Raw genomic sequence first — 17,828 nt, 5'->3', positions numbered from 1 at the left:
ATCATTTTTTTTTTTTTTTAAAAATCAAACTTCTGGCTTATGGACAGTGTGGCAAGTGAATCTTCTCGTCAATCTGGCAACGACGCTAATGAATGAATGTCGGAACCAGTTTGTTTACATAAAGGCAGTTATCATATGGAATCCGTACATATCAAATTTAGAACTGTAGACTATCCCAAAATCAAAATTTATAGGATTTTAAAGTTATGGGACAAATATGTCCCTTGGTCCTGAAAGGGGTAGCCCTTCTCTCCCGAGGCTATTCCTCCATTGAACAAGATTTATTATTTGCCTATGGAAAAAAACAAACAAACAACCAACCCTGGGAGTGAAGAGGAAACAGAAAATCGGAATCAGCAAGCCCAAGTAACTATGGAACCGGACAATTTGTCAGCGATATCGGAGACAACTACTTCTATGATTGAAGAGAGAGCAACATCGCTTGTGTCTTTTACCTTGCAACAAGATTTGAAGTCGGTACAGAAACTTTATCTTCGGAAAACTCAAACTCCTTTCTTGGGCCAACGTATATGGATTTTCCCTGACACAAATAAAGAAACTCAAGAGAGACCAATCTCCCATATGGTCTAGCGGTTAGGATTCCTGGTTTTCACCCAGGCGGCCCGGGTTCGACTCCCGGTATGGGAACTACAAATTTTCATTATATGTATAAAAGGGAAAGAGTAATAGCAACACAGCGAGGATATATTAGGAAATTTCAAGATGTGTGGGAGCCATTAACAAAATTTTGTAATGATTAGTTGTTACTTTTCCCTTAATTCTTAAAGTTCATTTTTCAGGGGGGGAGGGGATTTTAAGTATAACATCATATATAAAGTAATTTAATTACTTGTTATGAAGGGAAGGGAGGGAGATAAGATTTTATGATTGGTATTATTGCTGAATATTAAGTGACATTCTCAATGTGCAAATGTGTTTATGTATTATCACACTTATTGTACATATAAAAATGAATAAAGATTTACAAAAAAAAAAAAAAAAAAGAAACACAAGAGAGAAGGAAATTTTTCCTAGCTACGAGGCGAGAAGCTAAAGGAATTGGAGCAGTGTTTCCACTGATGTATCCATGTAAATAATAATAATAATAATTTTATTTCTTATATACCGTCAAAGCCATGAAGTTCTAGGCGGTTTACAGTAAGAAGAGCTGGACAATCAGCGACATAGTTACAATGAAGAATCAATGAATGCAAGTACAATAAGAAAAGCCTCATTAAATATGCAGGGACTAAGGGCTCCTTTTACGAAGGTGCGTTAGGGCCTTAACGTGCGCTAAATTGCCCCGCGCGCTAGCCGCTACAGCCCCCTTTTAAGCAGGTGGTAATTTTTCAGCTAGCGCGCGCTAATCTTGTGCATGCGCTAAGAACGTTAGTGCACCTTAGTAAAAGGAGCCCTAAATCTACCTTCTTTGTTCCAGCCCATTTGCGAGCATTCCTGGACTTGAAGAAAACCACCAGGGGGTAATTTTGAAGAGGCGAGCCTGCTGGCAAGAGGCAGTGGGCACCTGGGTATCCCCCCAAAAAAACAGTACAAAAATTAAGATTAGTGCAAAACACTGCAGTTTGCTTGATCTTCGGACTGAGAAAAAAAGACCACATTAGCCCCTATTACAAGAAGTTACACTGACTACCTGTGGAGACGCGAATACTTGTTCAAATTCGCTTGTATCTGCTTCAAACAAGTCTGGGGCCTAGCACCTTCCTACCTGCAAACACACTTCACCCTACACAACCCCACACATACAACCAGAAACAAAAACATCTTTGCATACCCAAAGATCACAGGCTGCAAATACAAATCCTTCCTAGACAGAACCTTCATGTTCCAAGCAAACGGACAGCAATCCTGGCTGGGAAACCACATAAATAAAGCCAGGCAGACCTACAACACATTCCGAAAATCAATTAAAACTGTTCTATTTGGCAAATTCCTTGCTTAATCAGATCACCTCTCTCAAGTTTGTTTGTTTGTTTTCCTCCCCCTTATAACCCCATTGTATTATGTAACATCTTTCTTCTCTCATGTATTTTTCCCCCATGCTTCTCCAATTCATGATGTAACTTCATTCTTCTTGCATTTTGTAATTCGCTGATTGTCCAGCCGTCTTTCTATGTGAACCGCCTAGAAGTCAGTTTGACTATGGCGGTATAGAAAAATAAAGTTATTATTATTATTAATTATGGGAAGTAATTGGATTTTTAAGGGGCCTTGGTTAAGTCATTAAGCCTTTTCTTTTTTTCAAGGAATATTTTGGTCCCAATATTAGCTTTCTCCCCCCTCTCAATATTGTTGAGGTCTAAGGAGAAAATAAATGAGTTTCTATGATGCTGATATCCTGCGATTTATATTTGTTTCCTTTTCGTTTTGCCTGCACAAGTTGTATTACTTGTATATTATTTCAATCATTTTTTTTTTTTAATCTTTATTCATTTTCAAATCAAAACAAGTGCACAAAAATACATCATACAAGTAATTCCAATATAGCACTATAATATCTAACACATAAAATCTAATAGTGTAATAACCCCCACCCATCCACCCACCCTTCATCACATTTTCAACTAAAATAGAATATACACATGTTACATAACATATTATAACATATCTTATAAAATTACTCCCCAACTCCACCCTCCCCCTTGAGTGTGCTAAATACAGCTAAGAAAGAAAAAAAAAAAAAAAGGAAAAGAACTGATGACTATTCATCGCAATACTTTGCCAATGGCCCCCATATCTTTACAAAGTTATTATATGTCCCTTTTTGTATCGCTATTGCTCTTTCCATCTTAAAAATATGGCATAATGAATTCCACCAGAATGTGTGATTAAGATTCTTGTAATTTTTCCAATTATTGGTAATATGTTGAATGGCAACCCCTGTCATGACTAATAAAAGTTTGTTATTATATGACGACATTTGACTCTTCTTTCTCATAGCCATTCCGAATAAAACAGTATCATAGGAAAGCGCAACATGGTTTTCCAATAAAGAGTTTTATAAAATATTTTAATAATTATTTAAAAAAAAAAAAAAAAGTGCAACCATGTTGAGACCAGCCCCATCATCATTTTCTCCTTAACAACATTCTGCAAGAGAGCCTTCCAGCCATCTACCACCCTTTCTGTGAAATAGTATTTCCTAACATTGCTCCTAAATACGAAGACTACAAATTATACAAAACACAGCAATAAAAATTATTACTAACTAAAAAATATGATCACGTCACTCCTCTTTTGCAAGAAGCACACTGGCTACCTATTTCACATAGAATAACATATAAAATCATATTGTTAACATTCAAAATTCAGAAAACTAATACAGTGGTACCTCGGTTTACGAGTGCACCAGTTTGCGAGTGTTTTGCAAGACGAGCAAAACATTCGCAAACTTGGTGCCTCGAAAACCGAGCTTGCCTCGCTGTACGAGCGCCGCCCTCCCGCGATCCGGCATCCCCCCAGCGATCCAGCATCCCCCCCCCCCCGCTTGCATTGCCCCCCTCCACCGCGATCCTACTTCCCCCCGAGCAGTCAATGACACCCTTTACCCGACTTTGCACCAGTGCCGGTGCCCAAAGATCCTCCCTCTTCTGGCACGGCCTGAGCTGGGCGGTGCGTCGGAGATCCTCCTTCTTCTGGTCTGGGCTGGGCTGGACTGGCTTTGAGCATTTGCGCATGCTCAAAGCCTTCTGGTCTCGCTCTCAATCTCAGAGAGAACGAGACCAGAAGGCTTTGAGCATGCGCAAATGCTCAAAGCCAGTCTAGCCCAGCCCAGACCAGAAGAAGGAGGATCTCCGACGCACCGCCCAGCCGCGCCAGAAGAGGGAGAATCTTCGGGCACCGGCACTGGTGCCAAGTCGGGTAAAGGGTGTCATTGACTGCTCGGGAGGGGGGAAGTAGGATCGCGGTGGAGGGGGGGCAATGCGAGCGGGGGGGGAAGCTGGATCACAGGGAGGGGTTTGGAACAGCGTCGGATTCCTCAAGGGGGGGGAGAATGGAGCAGTGCCGGTAGCCTCGTGGTGGGGGGGAGGAGGTGGAACCAATCAAAGCAGTTTCCCTTACTTCCTATGGGGAAACTTGCTTTGATATACGAGCAATTTGGTTTACGAGCATGCTTCTGGAACGAATTATGCTCGTAAACCAAGGTTCCACTGTACTCCAATATTCTTATATTGATATTTAATACCTTATTCTCCAGTTAGATCTCTTAGATCAACAGATCAGTATTTGTTGACCATTCCATCACTGAAAATAATTGGCACCAGAAGAACCGCAACCTTTTCTATCTTCGGACCCCAGCTTTGGAACAAACTTCCAATCTATTTGCGCTCTGAAACCTCCTTAGAAAAATTTAAAAGCAATCTAAAAAGCTATGTTTATAAAGATGCTTATGAATCTTAGATCAGACAATCCTTTTGACTCTCCTATTTACTTTTAGATCAGGTCTTACCTAAACAATTACTCTTAGACTAAGTCTTCATAAAAAAAATTTTTTTTTTCCCTCTTTAATACCTCTCCTAAAATTGTTCTTCCCTAACTGTTATTTTATTTTTAATTGTTTATTTTAAATCAAATGTAATTTAACCTTTCATTCCTTACGTATCTTTAATGTAACTATGGATAAAACTGTATGTTTTTGGTTTTAAACTGTTTTATTTGTCCCCCCAAATTATTATTGTTATATGCATTGAAAATACTTGATATTGCGTTTAAATCAAAATCTCAATAAACTTGAAACTTTTCTCAAATTTGGAGGTTTTTTTTACTGTGTCGTCCCCCGGTTGTAAGAGGAGCCTATGATTGAGGCGCTGCCGCAGGTGTGGCTGAGAAAGGCTTGGTTAAGGTTCGATGTGCCTTGCCTAAGGGCTCCTTTTACACATTCCACTCCACAAGAAAGGCTCAAAGATGGAGACAGCAAACTACAGACCAGTGAGTCTAACATCAATAGTGAGCAAACTTAAGGAAACTCTGATCAAACGACAATTGGATAAGATCCCGGATGAGGAAAATCTACGGGACCCCCGTCAACATGGATTTACTAAGGGGAGATCATGTCAATCCAACCTGATCAGCTTCTTTGGCTGGGTGACGGGGAAGCTGGATGTTGGGGAGTCCCTGGACATCGTGTACCTGGACTTTAGCAAAGCATTCGATAGCGTACCACACCGCAGGTTGCTGAGCAAGATGAGTTCTATAGGATTAGGTGACACATTGACGAAATGGGTTAGGAACTGGCTTGGTGATAGGCTTCAAAGGGTAGTGGTGAACGGCACCCCCTCAGAAATGACGGAGGTGATCAGTGGAGTGCCACAGGGTTCGGTCTTGGGACCGACCCTATTCAACATCTTTATAAGAGTCTTGGCAGAAGGGCTTCGAGGTAAAATAGCATTATTCGCCGATGACGCCAAACTAAGTAATGTAGTGGGAAAATGCACAACGGACGAAGATTCAATGCCCGACAACATGATGCACGATCTACTCCTACTGGAGCGCTGGTCTAGGACCTGGCAACTCAGCTTCAATGCCAAAAAATGCAAACTCATGCACCTAGGCAACCATAATCCATACAAGACTTATACTCTTAATGGTGAGATCCTAACAAGAACGGTAGCAGAACGGGACTTGGGGGTGATCGTCAGTGAGGACATGAAGGCTGCCAGTCAGGTAGAGCAGGCCTCATCCAAGGCAAGACAGATCCTAGGTTGCATACGCAGGGGTTTCGTCAGCCGGAAGTCATTATGCCATTGTATAGATCCATGGTGAGGCCCCACCAGGAATACTGTGTGCAATTCTGGAGACCACATTATCGCAAAGATGTGCTGAGATTGGAGTCGGTTCAGAGAATGGCCACCTGGATGGTCTCGGGACTCAAAGATCTCCCGTACGAAGAAAGGTTAGACAAACTGCAGCTATACTCGCTTGAGGAGCGCAGAGAGAGGGGGGACATGATCGAAACGTTCAAGTATCTCACGGGCCGCATCGAAGCGGAAGAAGATATCTTCTTTTTCAAGGGACCCACGGCAACAAGAGGGCATCCGTGGAAAATCAGAGGCGGGAAACTACGAGGTGACACCAGGAAATTCTTTTTCACTGAAAGGGTGGTTGATCGCTGGAATAGTCTTCCACTGCAGGTGATTGAGGCCAGCAGCGTGCCTGATTTTAAGGCCAAATGGGATCGACATGTGGGCTTTATTCACTAGGCAAAGGTAGGGGAGGGTCATTAGGGTGGGCAGACTAGATGGGCCGTGGCCCTTATCTGCCGTCTATTTCTATGTTTCTATGTTTCTAACTGCGTTAGGCCTTAAGCACACGCTAGACCTTAACGCTAGCATTGAGCTGGCGTTAGTTCTAGCCGTGTAGCGCGGGTTTAGTGCATGTTTCTGGGGCCGCACAAACGCTGCAGCAAGACAGAGGAGGGAGGGGGCAAGACGGTAAACAACTGGGGGCAGCAGAGGAAAACACTTCATCGCCCTCGACCGGGGCCGCACAAAATACTTCATGGGGCCGTATGCGGCCCTCGGGCCATAAGTTGGACACCCCTGCTCTAATACCTAATTTTAATCAGACCTTATATGTAGGTCGCAATCTTCTTTACCTTCTCTTCTAGGCTTATCCATGCTTTCATGATTATTCTTTGTTACCCTCCAGATGTATTTTCCCTAAATGTTTCTTTATTTTCTTTAAAGATTGTAGTTCAACCCCCTTTCCTTTTGGATCGGTAATTATCTGTACGTATGTACTGTATGTTTATTTGTATAAAATTGTTGTTTTTTTTGTCATACGCATTGAAGTACTTGACTTTGCGTGTACAACAAATTTTTAATAAACTTGAAACTTGTTTCCACAATTTAAGAGAGCTCATCGACAGCTTAAAGGGCGCCCCTTGCTGTGTGCAGCTAAGTACTGGGCTTATTTTTGTATTTTTTTGTGGGGGTTTTGTTTTTTGTTGGGTTTTTTTTTTTTGTATGACCATATTTTTGCACACAGTTTTGTGCTAGTGCACCGTGATATTTATGTTCTGCAACCGGGAGCGGCATAGGTTTTCCTCAAAGTTGGAATTTTCGACTGTGTCGGCCCCCGGTTGTAAGAGGAGCCTGTGATTGATGCGCTGCCGCAGGTGTGGCTGAGAACGGCTTGGTTAAGGCTGGATGTGCCTTGCCTGTGTTTCTGAAGCTCGTTATCAGTAAATTGTTGTATGCTGCCAGTAGCTTTAGACAACAGTGTGTGGAATTTTGGCAGATATTATATGCAAATCTGCCTCATGCATATTCATGAGGGATATCTAGAAAACCCGAATGGCTGGGGATCCCCCAGGCCAGGTTTAAGAACCACTGCACTAGGGCAGTGTTTTTCAACCTTTTTACACCTATGGAACGGCAGAAATAAAATAATTATTCTGTGGACCGGCATTGATCCGTGGACCGGCGGTTGAAGAACACTGGGCTAAGTCGTGGGCCAGACCCCGCCCATCTCTACCCAATCTCCACCCCTGACCCCGCCCATCTCTACCCAATCTCCACCCCAGACCCCGCCCCATAATAGTACTAATTGTAACACTATTTTTTTCCATTCATTTTTCAAAGATACACAATATAATCTTATTAACAACACATAATGGTTAACCACGAAATTAAACTACACAAAGCACACTGACAGCAGATGTAAATTCTCAAAATTGACATAATTCAATCACTAAATTCAAAAATAAAATCATTCCCCCACTACCTTTGTTGTCTCCCTCCCTCCATGCTATGCCTTACCTTCTGGCCTGCTCCCGCCTGGCCATTTTATGCCGCCCCCGGTGTTATCTTCAGGACGGCTCCCTCTTCCTCACTGATGCAGTGCACAAAGCTGCGGGCAGCAGCTCCTTGCGCGTCCCTTGCCTCAACTGGAAGACTTCCCTCTGACGTTGCAACTTCAGAAAGAAGGCTTCCGGTTCAGGCACAGGATGCCCGTAGGAGCCACTGCCCGTGGCTTTGTGCACTGAATCAGTAAGGAAAAGGGAGCTGGCTCGAAGATAATGCCGCATCGATCGCACCGTGGACTGGCGGTTGAAGAACACTGTTTTGGGCCTGATGCACGAGCTTGCCCTGTGGACCGGCACCGGTCCATGGACCGGTGGTTGAAGAACACTGCTCTAGGGTATCCATATTCCGGTCTTCAAGTCTCTTCTCATAGGTCTTGTGGCAGAAGCCCCATACCATTTTTGCCGCCTTCCTCTGGCAAACCCGCGGCAAGGTGCTACATACATGCTCCCTTCAGAATACAGGGTGTGTGCATCCCAAGCCAAAGTTGTAGGTATCACTGTTAACCTCCTCTTTTACAGAAGCTGGCAGTGTGGGTTGGCGCAGTAAATGCTCCGAAGCCCACAGGAATTGAATGGGCGTCAGAGTATTTGCCACGCAGCCGTTTTGTAAAACGGAGGCCACAATTTCTACACGTGCTGGCTACCAGACTACAACAAACTTTAGCAAGAAAAAGTTCATCTGCTATCATTTTAAATTATCTCAACTGTAAATATCCATTTTCTAAAATACCTTGCACAGTTTTCCCCAGGTAATCGCCACGCCGTTCCTTGTTGATGACATGTTGATATATCTTTCCTGTTGTGATGTTGTTATCTCTATAAAGGTTGATGTCTAAGAATCTTTCATAGTTACCCAAATCCAAATCAACCTCTCCGCCGTCGTCCAAGACAAAAACTTCCCCTTAAAACAAGAAATATGTACAGGTCTATAAAAATCCTGAATGTACTGGAACAGATGAACTAAGGGATATACGATTACCACCACCACCCTCTTTTCCACAAAGCTGCGCTACAAGAGCCCCAAAGCCCTTAAAATTCGTATGGGCTGTGGAGCAATTACCACAGTGGCTCGTGCTAAACGGCTTCGTAAAAGAGGCCCCAAGTGATTAAATAACATTGTTTAAAACAAATTTAAAAAAATAATATTTTCAAATCAACATAAAATTAATTCCTGTAATCTGCTACTGGAGGTAGCAGATTATAGTTAGCATAGCAGGGTTTAAAAATGGTTCAGATAAGTACCTGAAAAAAACATTCCATAAATCGTTATCAAGGTACACTAGAAGAAAGTCACAGCTTATTCCTGGGCAAACAGCATGGAATCTACCTAGTTTGGGGGATTCTGTACCCAGACTAGAGCCACAATGACATAGGTCTAGGCCAGGGGTGGGCAACTCCGGTCCACAAGGGCCAGAATCCAGTCAGGTTTTCAGGATATGCATATGCAGGTTTTCAGGATATGCATCGAAAGCAGTGCATGCAAATAGATCTCATGCATATTCATTGGAGAAATCCTGAAAACCTGACTGGATTCTGTCCCTCGAGGACCGGAGTTGCCTACCCCTTGTCTAAGCAATTACTTTCAATCAGCCAGTCATTGAGTTGAGTGCAGACTATCCACTCTATAAGTTTTGCAAGGAAAGGAATGTTAGAGACCGATTGGTAGTTTTCAAGCTTGCCCTACTCAAGGGAGCTCTTTTGAGTGTTGTTGGCATCTGTCCTTCCCACAAGAGAGGAGTTAATTTTAGTAGCCCCTTCAATCGAGCTTATGCTCGGACCTTGTACTCTCTTTGCTAGGCAGGGGTTGAGAGGGCAGGTTGTAGGCCACAGACCTTTCAGGATTTTTTCCAAGGTCTTCCTCTGTGATCCAGTTCAATGAGTCCCATACACAACCCAATATACAGTGCTCCCCCGGTCATTCGCGGTATTTTCCGACTGCGAATGACCGGGCAGGAGAGGGCAGCCGGAGCGCCGGTGAGTGAAGGAAATCACTCGTGGTATGCTCCGACCGCCTCTTCCTGCACTAAAGTCGGGCCTCACCAACCGGGAGCTGCTTTGACATAATATATATCTCCTCTATAATAAAACCCTAAGCGTGCATACGTACTTAGGACGGCGTGTTCACTGCGTCCGTGCTGAATTCCATTTTCGAACACGGAGGCAGGGAACAGGCCGGCGACTTCCCCCTCCCGCCCTCACCCACCTCCAGATAAACCGCTGCCGCCGCTGATTCCGAACCGGAAGGGGGAGCACAGGCGCCCCTGCCGGCATCTACTTCTCCCCCTCCTCCCTCTCGCCTGCTCACCCACCCGCAGCATTCTTAGAAAAGCGCTGCGCCGTGCTGCCGCTGGCCTCGCCGTCTTCTCTCCACTGTGGCCCGCCCTCTGACAACTTCCTGTTTCCGCTAGGGCTGGCCGCAGTGGACAGGAGACTCCGAGGCCAGCAACAGCGCAGCGCAGCGCTTTGAAGTTAAACACGGTATTACATAAAGGCTTTCTATGAAGAATACACTTTAGAAAAATTTTCTCATTGAGGGTAGTTTTATGGCAGGATACGTAGGCTTCAAAGACACTGTCGCAGCCATCCCCAGGCAAGTAGATCTCTGCGGGGCGTATGACAAGAATCAAGCGTTGCACCCCTTATCCAGTTCAGGGTTTCACTGGAGACCTGAGAGTCATCTTTCGAACCACTCCCTCAGACAACCACACAGGGACTTTCCACAGCAAAACAAACCTTGATTGTAACCAGGGTTCCGACAAAATGGTTTCACTTTTCAGCATTAAAGCACTGCACTGACAGGAAAACAGGTTGGTGGGTCAGGATGCTCCTCAAGCAATACTTATTAGCGCAGTCACTGATAAGGTAAAAGAAGATATCAAGGAGAATGCTCTCGGGCCCGCACAGACCAGCTATAGGGTCCCACGGTGCACACCAACTCCCAAAAAGGTAAGCTTCAGCTGGTCAAGTTCTGTCTTCCACAGCCCCCTTTTCCAGTTTGTTTTACACAGTAAACTTTCTAAAGCTATACTATTGAGACTTTGTTTAGCTTATGAAAACAAGTACACATTTGTGTGGTCTATAAGAAGTCACAACAGAAAGTAGGTGAGGTGGGAAAGGCGTAGATGATTAAAACATGGTTTCAGGATGTGGACCTGGAATCTAATATAATCAAACCCTTACCCGCGCATGCGTAATTGAAACGGCGTGATCCCTGCCGCTGTGATCTGTGCTTCCGTGGCCGTGTTCTATGTGCGGCGCGTGCGCGGCGATGGAGTCTGTGGCGGTTTGATTTGCCAATGCCACTTCCTGCCAAAGGCTGTGTGAGACCCGGGAGGAGGGGGGATAAGAAACGCTACTGATGGCTGGCCTACAACAGGATAGGGGGAGCAGGGAAGAGTTGCTGCTGGACAGGGGGAGGTAAAAGGAAAGGAGAAGGGTTACTGCAGGACAGGGGGAGCAGGCAAGGGGTGGGTGCACAAGGAAGGGGGGGATGCTGCTGCTGCAAAGGGAAGGGGGGGAAATGCTGCTGCTGCTATACAGGGAAGTGGGGGGGGGGACGGGGAATGCTGCTGCTGCACAGGGAAGGTAGGGAGAAGGAAAGGAGGCCAGGGAGCAATATTGGTTTGCTTGGGGGGGGGGGAAGACAGAAAGGGGCCATGGAGAGAGACGGAAAGACAGGCAGGCAGCACATGAGAATGAAAGTCAGAAACACAGAAAGACAGCGGGCAGGGAGAGAGAAAGAAAGACAGATAGACAGACAAAGGGGGCCAGGGAGAGAGACACAGAAAGAAAGACAGACACACAGAAAGATAGTGGGCAGGGAGAGAGAAAGAAAGACAGACAGACAAGCAAAGGGGGCCAGAGAGAGAGACACAGAAAAAAAGACAGACATATTCTTTAATGTAACAGGCTTAAACACTAATATATATATATCCTATATAATAAAAGGCTAACTCGCGCATGCGCAGTCCTATTTTCGTGTTCCGTGCGCTGTAGGTCTGTGGCCGAAGGAGTGCGCATGCGCGCGAATACGTCACCACCCGATCGCCTCCACAAGCCGGACCGCAGCCAGACGACGTTCTCCGTTTCTCCTGTCGCCGCCGCCGATCTCCGTTTCTCCTTTGCCGCCCACCCCCTTCTCTTCCCGCGGGTCCGAATGGCGATTCAAGCAGCGTGTACATCAGTCTCCACACGCTGCTTCGGGCCCTTCTACTGCCCTGATTTGCTCTGCCGCGTCTCTGATGATGTCATCAGGGACGTGCCAGAGTAAATCAGGGCAGAAGGGCCCGAAGCAGCGTGTGGAGACTGATAAAAGCGCTGCTGGAATCACCACCTTTGTAGTCCGGCCCGCGGGAAGGGGAAGGGGAAGGGACAGGGGCGGGTAGAGGAAACGCTAATGCTGCTGCACAGGGAAATGGTGGGGGGGGGAGGGAAATGGAGGGGAAGGGAATGCTGCTTTGGACGGACAGACAGACAGAGAGAGGAAGGGAAACACAAAGAAAATAAGAAATACACAGGGGCAGGTGCTCAGGGAACTGGTGTGGGGGGAGGGAAATGGAGGGGGATGGAATGCTGCTTTGGACAGACAGAGAGAGGAAGGGAAACACAAAGAAAATAAGAAAGACACAGGGGCAGGTGCACAGGGAACTGGTGTGGGGGGAGGGGGATGGAATGCTGCTTTGGACAGACAGACAGAGGGAGGAAGGGAGACAGAAAGGAAAGAAGAAAGACACAGGGTCAGGGAGATACACAGAAAGACAGACAGGCAAAGGGGGCCAGGGACAGAGACAGACAGAAAGGACAGCGGGAGCCGCGTCAGGAGGGGTGCGGGATGCGGCAGTGGGAACTTTTCCAATGGGTGCAACTGGGCAGCTGTCGGGAACCTCTGATCAGGGGCAGAGCAAGGTAAGAGTATCATAGGGATAAGAAGGAGGAGGGAGGATAAAAAAGGAAGGGATGCCTACTGCTGGACAGGGGGAGAAGGAAAGAGATGCTGATGGACAGGGGAGGTGAAGAAAAAAGAACGGAGGACTAATGTTGGACAGGGGGAGAAGGAAAGAGGTGCTGCTGGACAGGGGGGAGGTAAAACAAAGGGAGAAGGGCTGCTGCTGCATAAGGAGAGCAGTGAAGGGGTGGTGGTGGACACAGTGGAGGTAAAAGGAAGGGAAAATGGACAGGGGGAGCAGGCAAGGGGTGGTGATGGACAGCCAAGGAAAAAGAAAGGCAGAAAGAAAGAAAGCGGCTAAGGAGAGAGAGAGAAAAAAAGACAGACACACACACATATGTTCTAGCACCCGTTAATCTAACGGGCTTAAAGACTAGTATATATATATATATATATATAAATAAATGTGCTGGCTCAAGCATAAGAAGACTGAATACCTAAACCCACACTTAAAGAAGGACAGTCAAGATGTGCTACCCCTAACGCAGCAGTCCAGCAAAACGGGGATTCCCCTGTCGGATGAAGTGCTCCTGTGCCCGATCACTGGACTACGGAGTGGAGTTTGATGCAGTGAAGCCTATTTGAGAGCATAAACCAGCGAAGGATCTACAGCCAAAACGGAACCAGGGCAGAAATTCAACTAAGTCTGACTTTCATTGCACATATGCCTCGCAAGATAGATTAACTTTGTGTGAGCACTGAACCGCTTCTAGTAATGTATGAGATAGACTGAAATCTACAAACACGCTGCCAGTTTGAAAGGCTTTTTCTGGCAGTATGGTGGAAGAAGGCTTATAAAGAGAATGGAGGTTTGGTGTTATAAGTGGACTTTTTTAGACCTATGAAGCCAAACTGAGGTCTTTTTTATTTCTTCCTCTTTGTTTATTTGGGGTTTTCTTTCCTTCTTTTTGCTTGTCGTTCCTTAAGTGTGGGTTTAGGTATTCAGTCTTCTTATACTTCTGCCAGCACATTTCTCTTTTGATATATATGGTTATATAAGGTAAAATTATGGTCTTACCTGTTAATTTTCTTTCCTTTAGAAGCAGCAGATGAATCCAGAGACTAGTGGGTATAGCTCACATCGACCAGCAGGTGGAGATAGAGAACTGATTAACAGTTGGCCTTAAAGCCTGGTGTTCCTCCTGTTGATTCAGTTATGCACTTTGCCCAAGCATCCCGAAAGGAGAATGAGCATCCACAAAACTTCATTCCAGTAGAAAATGTGCCCCTCAGCAATGAAATAATACAATTACCAACCATAGCCCAACTAAACAAACAAACAAACACCCTATACACAGACAGTGCACTTGGGGAGGGGCTCTGGATTCATCTGCTGCTTCTAAAGGAAAGAAAATTAACAGGTAAGACCATAATTTTACCTTCCATAGCAAAGCAGCAGATGAATCCAGAGACTAGTGGGATGTAGCAAAGCAAACTCAAACCGGGTGGGATGCCAATGCCGCCTCTGCCAGCACTGCAGCGCCAAAACTTGCCTCCGAACGGGCCGCTACGTCTAAACGGTAATGCTTTGAAAAGGTATTTCCCGACGACCAAGTGGCCGCCCGGCAAATTTCCTCTAAAGACATCCCCCCGGACTCCGCCCAAGACGTAGCCAATGCCCGAGTGGAATGAGCATGAAGGTGCTCCGGTACTTTCTTCCCTGTCAACACATAAGCCAAAGCAATAGTTTCCTTGACCCAACGCGCAATGGACGATTTAGACGCCACCATCCCCTTGTTTTTACCCGCGAACAACACGAAGAGATGGTCCGACCTACGAAAATCATTCGTCACCCCCAAATAATGGAGAAGCATACGTCGTACATCCAGTAGACGCAAAGACAAAAATCGTTTTCCCCAATCCTCCTTCCGGAAGGATGGAAGGAACAAACTCTGGTTCTCATGAAAGGAAGAAATAACCTTAGGCAGGAAGGACGGCACCGTACGCACCGACACCCCAGTTTCCGAAAAACGTAAAAAGGGTTCTCTGCAAGAAAGCGCCTGTAGTTCCGATACTCGCCTTGCTGAAGCCATCGCCACCAAAAACACTGTTTTCAGCGTGACATCTTTCAAAGTGGCCGCTGACAGGGGCTCAAAAGGTGCCCCCTGCAACTTCCCAAGGACGAGTTTAAGGTTCCATGTTGGACAAATTCGCTTTACCGGCGGGCGGATATGGTGAACCCCCTTGAGGAAACGGACCACGTCCGGCTGTGAAGCGAGCGTCGAGCGAGCCACCCGGCCCCTGTAACAGGCAATGGCCGCCACCTGAACCTTTAAAGAGTTATAGGCTAACCCTTTCTCTACGCCCTCCTGCAGGAAAGCAAGAATAGCCGGCAGAGATGCATGGAAGGGCGCAATTCCCTGTCGTCCGCACCATGCATCAAAAATCTTCCAGACTCTCGCATAGGAGGCTGAAGTCGAAATTTTCTTAGCTTTAAGCAGGGTGGCAATCACCTGTTCTGAATAGCCCTTCTTTTTTAGCCATGACCGCTCAATAGCCAGGCCGTAAGACCAAAGCGGGCCGGATCTCCCATCAAGACTGGACCCTGAGTTAGTAAGTCCGGAGTTACCTGGAACGTTACCCGATCGCCTACAGAAAGCTGAATCAGATCTGCGTACCACGGCCGACGCGGCCAATCCGGAGCCACCAGGATCACTCTTCCGTGAAAGCGAGAGATGCGTTGTAACACCCGACCTATCATGGGCCAAGGCGGGAACACATACAGAAGGGAATTTGGAGGCCATGGGAGAGCTAACGCGTCCACCCCCTCCGAGCCCTTCTCCTTGCGTCTGCTGAAGAACCGAGGCAACTTCGCATTGCGGGACGAGGCCATGAGATCCATCTCTGGCAACCCCCAACGACGGACTAGCAGGCCGAACGCTCAAGCAGACAACTCCCACTCGCCCGGATCTAGAAGATTTCTGCTGAGGAAGTCCGCTTGCACGTTTTCGTGACCTGCAATGTGTGCCGCCTGACAGAAGCGGAACATGCCCCTCTGCCCACCGAAACAATCTTCTTGCCTCTTCGGCCAACTGCGGACTCCGGGTGCCCCCCTGACGATTGACATATGCGACCGCCGTGACACTGTCCGAAAAGATCCTGGTCGGCCTGTCCTGAATCAGTGACTGAAAAGCCTGCAGCGCCAGCCTGATCGCTCTTAATTCCAGCAAATTGATGGGCCACTGGGCCTCCTGGAAGGACCACACCCCCTGCACTGAAGTTTGCAGGCACTGGGCCCCCCAGCCCCGCAGACTGGCATCCGTTGTAACTACCACCCAGTCCGGCGTGGCCAACGGCATGCCCCTCCAAAGATGCAACTCGTGGAGCCACCAGTGCATGCTGCGAGCTGCTCGAAGACTCCATTGGAGACGCACATTGTAGTTCAGAGAAGCTGGGGACCAGCGAGAGAGCAGAGACTGTTGTAAGGGCCTCATGTGGCACCGAGCCCAGGGGACCACCTCCAGAGTCGCCACCATGGAGCCCAGAACCTGTACATAATCCCAAACTCGAGGTCTGGCCGACCCGAGAAGTAGGCGAATCTGAGCCTGCAATTTCTCCCCCCGGTCTCGGGGTAGAAACACTTTCCCCAGAGCCGTGTCGAACCGCACCCCCAGATGCACCAACGACTACGACGGGGACAGAAAACTCTTGGGAAAGTTGACAATCCACCCCAACGACTGAAGGAGAGAGATTACTCTCTGAGTTACCGACAAACTCTCCTGTCTGGACGAGGCGCGGATCAACCAGTCGTCTAAGTAAGGGTGTACACGAATCCCTTCCTTGCGTAGAAAGGCGGCTACCACCACCATGACTTTGGAAAAGGTGCGGGGAGCCGTTGCCAGGCCAAAGGGCATTGTCCGAAACTGATAATGCTGGCCAAGAATCGCAAACCGCAGATACCGCTGATGCGGAGGCCAGATCGGGATATGGAGGTACGCCTCCTTGAGATCGAGGGACGTGAGAAACTCTCCCGGTCTTACAGCCGCAATAACCGAGCGTACCGTCTCCATCCGGAAATGGCGAACACTGAGAAATCTGTTGACCCCTTTGAGATCCAGCACCGGTCTGAATGACCCCCCCTTCTTTGGTACAATGAAGTAAAGGGAATATATCCCGCGGCCTACCTCTTCCGGGGGCACCGGTACCACCGCCTCCAGATCGAGCAGCACCTGAAGAGTCATGCGGACCGCGTCTCCCTTGGCCGCCCCATTGCACGGGGACACCAAGAAAGAATCTACGACGGGAGAGGCGAACTCCAACTTGTACCCTTCTTGAACAATGTCCAACACCCACTGATCTGACGTGATTGTGGCCCACTCCGCCCGGAACGCCGAAAGCCGGCCCCCTAAGGGAAAGGCGGAGGGAGCCAAGCCCCCGTCATTGTGGAGTGCGATTGGCTGGGGTACGTGTTGGCTGCCCTGAAGAGGGTTTCGTCGTACGAAAGGAACCCCTCTGCTGAAACCTAGGTCTCGAAGCAGAGAACGAACCAGATGCAGATCTGAAGAAAGGTTTACCAGACCTGGATCTCCTAACATCCCTGAAGCGCGGTCTAGACGATGAGGACCTCACCGGGGGCCTAGCCCTATCCTCCGATAAACGCTGAGTTTTGGTATCCCCAAAATCCTTCACCAGTTTATCTAAATCTTCTCCAAACAATAAACCCCCTTTAAAAGGGAGTCTCACCAGCCGAAGCTTGGATGCTGCATCTGCCGCCCAATGACGGAGCCATAAGGATCTGCGTGATACCACCGAAAGAGACATCTGTTTCGCAGATGCCCGAATAATATCATATAAGGAGTCTGCCAAATAAGCCAAGCCTGACTCCAAATCAGCCAGCTCCGAAGGGACAGAACCCCCAGACTCCATTAAATTATCGGTCATCCCTTGCGACCACTGCAGACATGCTCGCGCCGCATAAGAGCTGCAGATTGCGGCCTGTAAGGTAACCGCAGCTACTTCAAAGGACATTTTTAGTGAAGATTCAATCTTCCTATCCTGCGCATCCTTCAACGTAACCCCCCCTTCCACCGGTAAGGTAGTCTTTATGGTTACCGCTGC

General features: G+C 47.3%; 1 protein-coding gene and 1 non-coding gene across 8 annotated transcripts in view; one reads left to right on the top strand and one right to left on the bottom strand.

The window, feature by feature from the left end:
* Window positions 1-17,828, bottom strand: part of CTPS2 (CTP synthase 2) — a 212,586-nt gene that overhangs the window by 162,421 nt on the left and 32,337 nt on the right. For all 7 annotated transcript variants that reach the window (XM_033948181.1, XM_033948183.1, XM_033948179.1 and 4 more), the window contains exon 4: window positions 8,556-8,726. In XM_033948181.1, coding sequence (XP_033804072.1) covers window positions 8,556-8,726 — 171 coding nt within the window. The remainder of the gene's footprint in view (window positions 1-8,555; window positions 8,727-17,828) is intronic.
* Window positions 577-648, top strand: TRNAE-UUC. Its single transcript has one exon. It is a non-coding gene; the product is annotated as a tRNA-Glu (tRNA).

Source organism: Geotrypetes seraphini, chromosome 6, assembly GCF_902459505.1.
Source record: "Geotrypetes seraphini chromosome 6, aGeoSer1.1, whole genome shotgun sequence".
Classification (NCBI taxonomy): domain Eukaryota; kingdom Metazoa; phylum Chordata; class Amphibia; order Gymnophiona; family Dermophiidae; genus Geotrypetes; species Geotrypetes seraphini.
The sequence above is the reverse complement of the archived record's forward strand: the minus strand, read 5'-3'. Positions and strand labels throughout refer to the sequence as shown.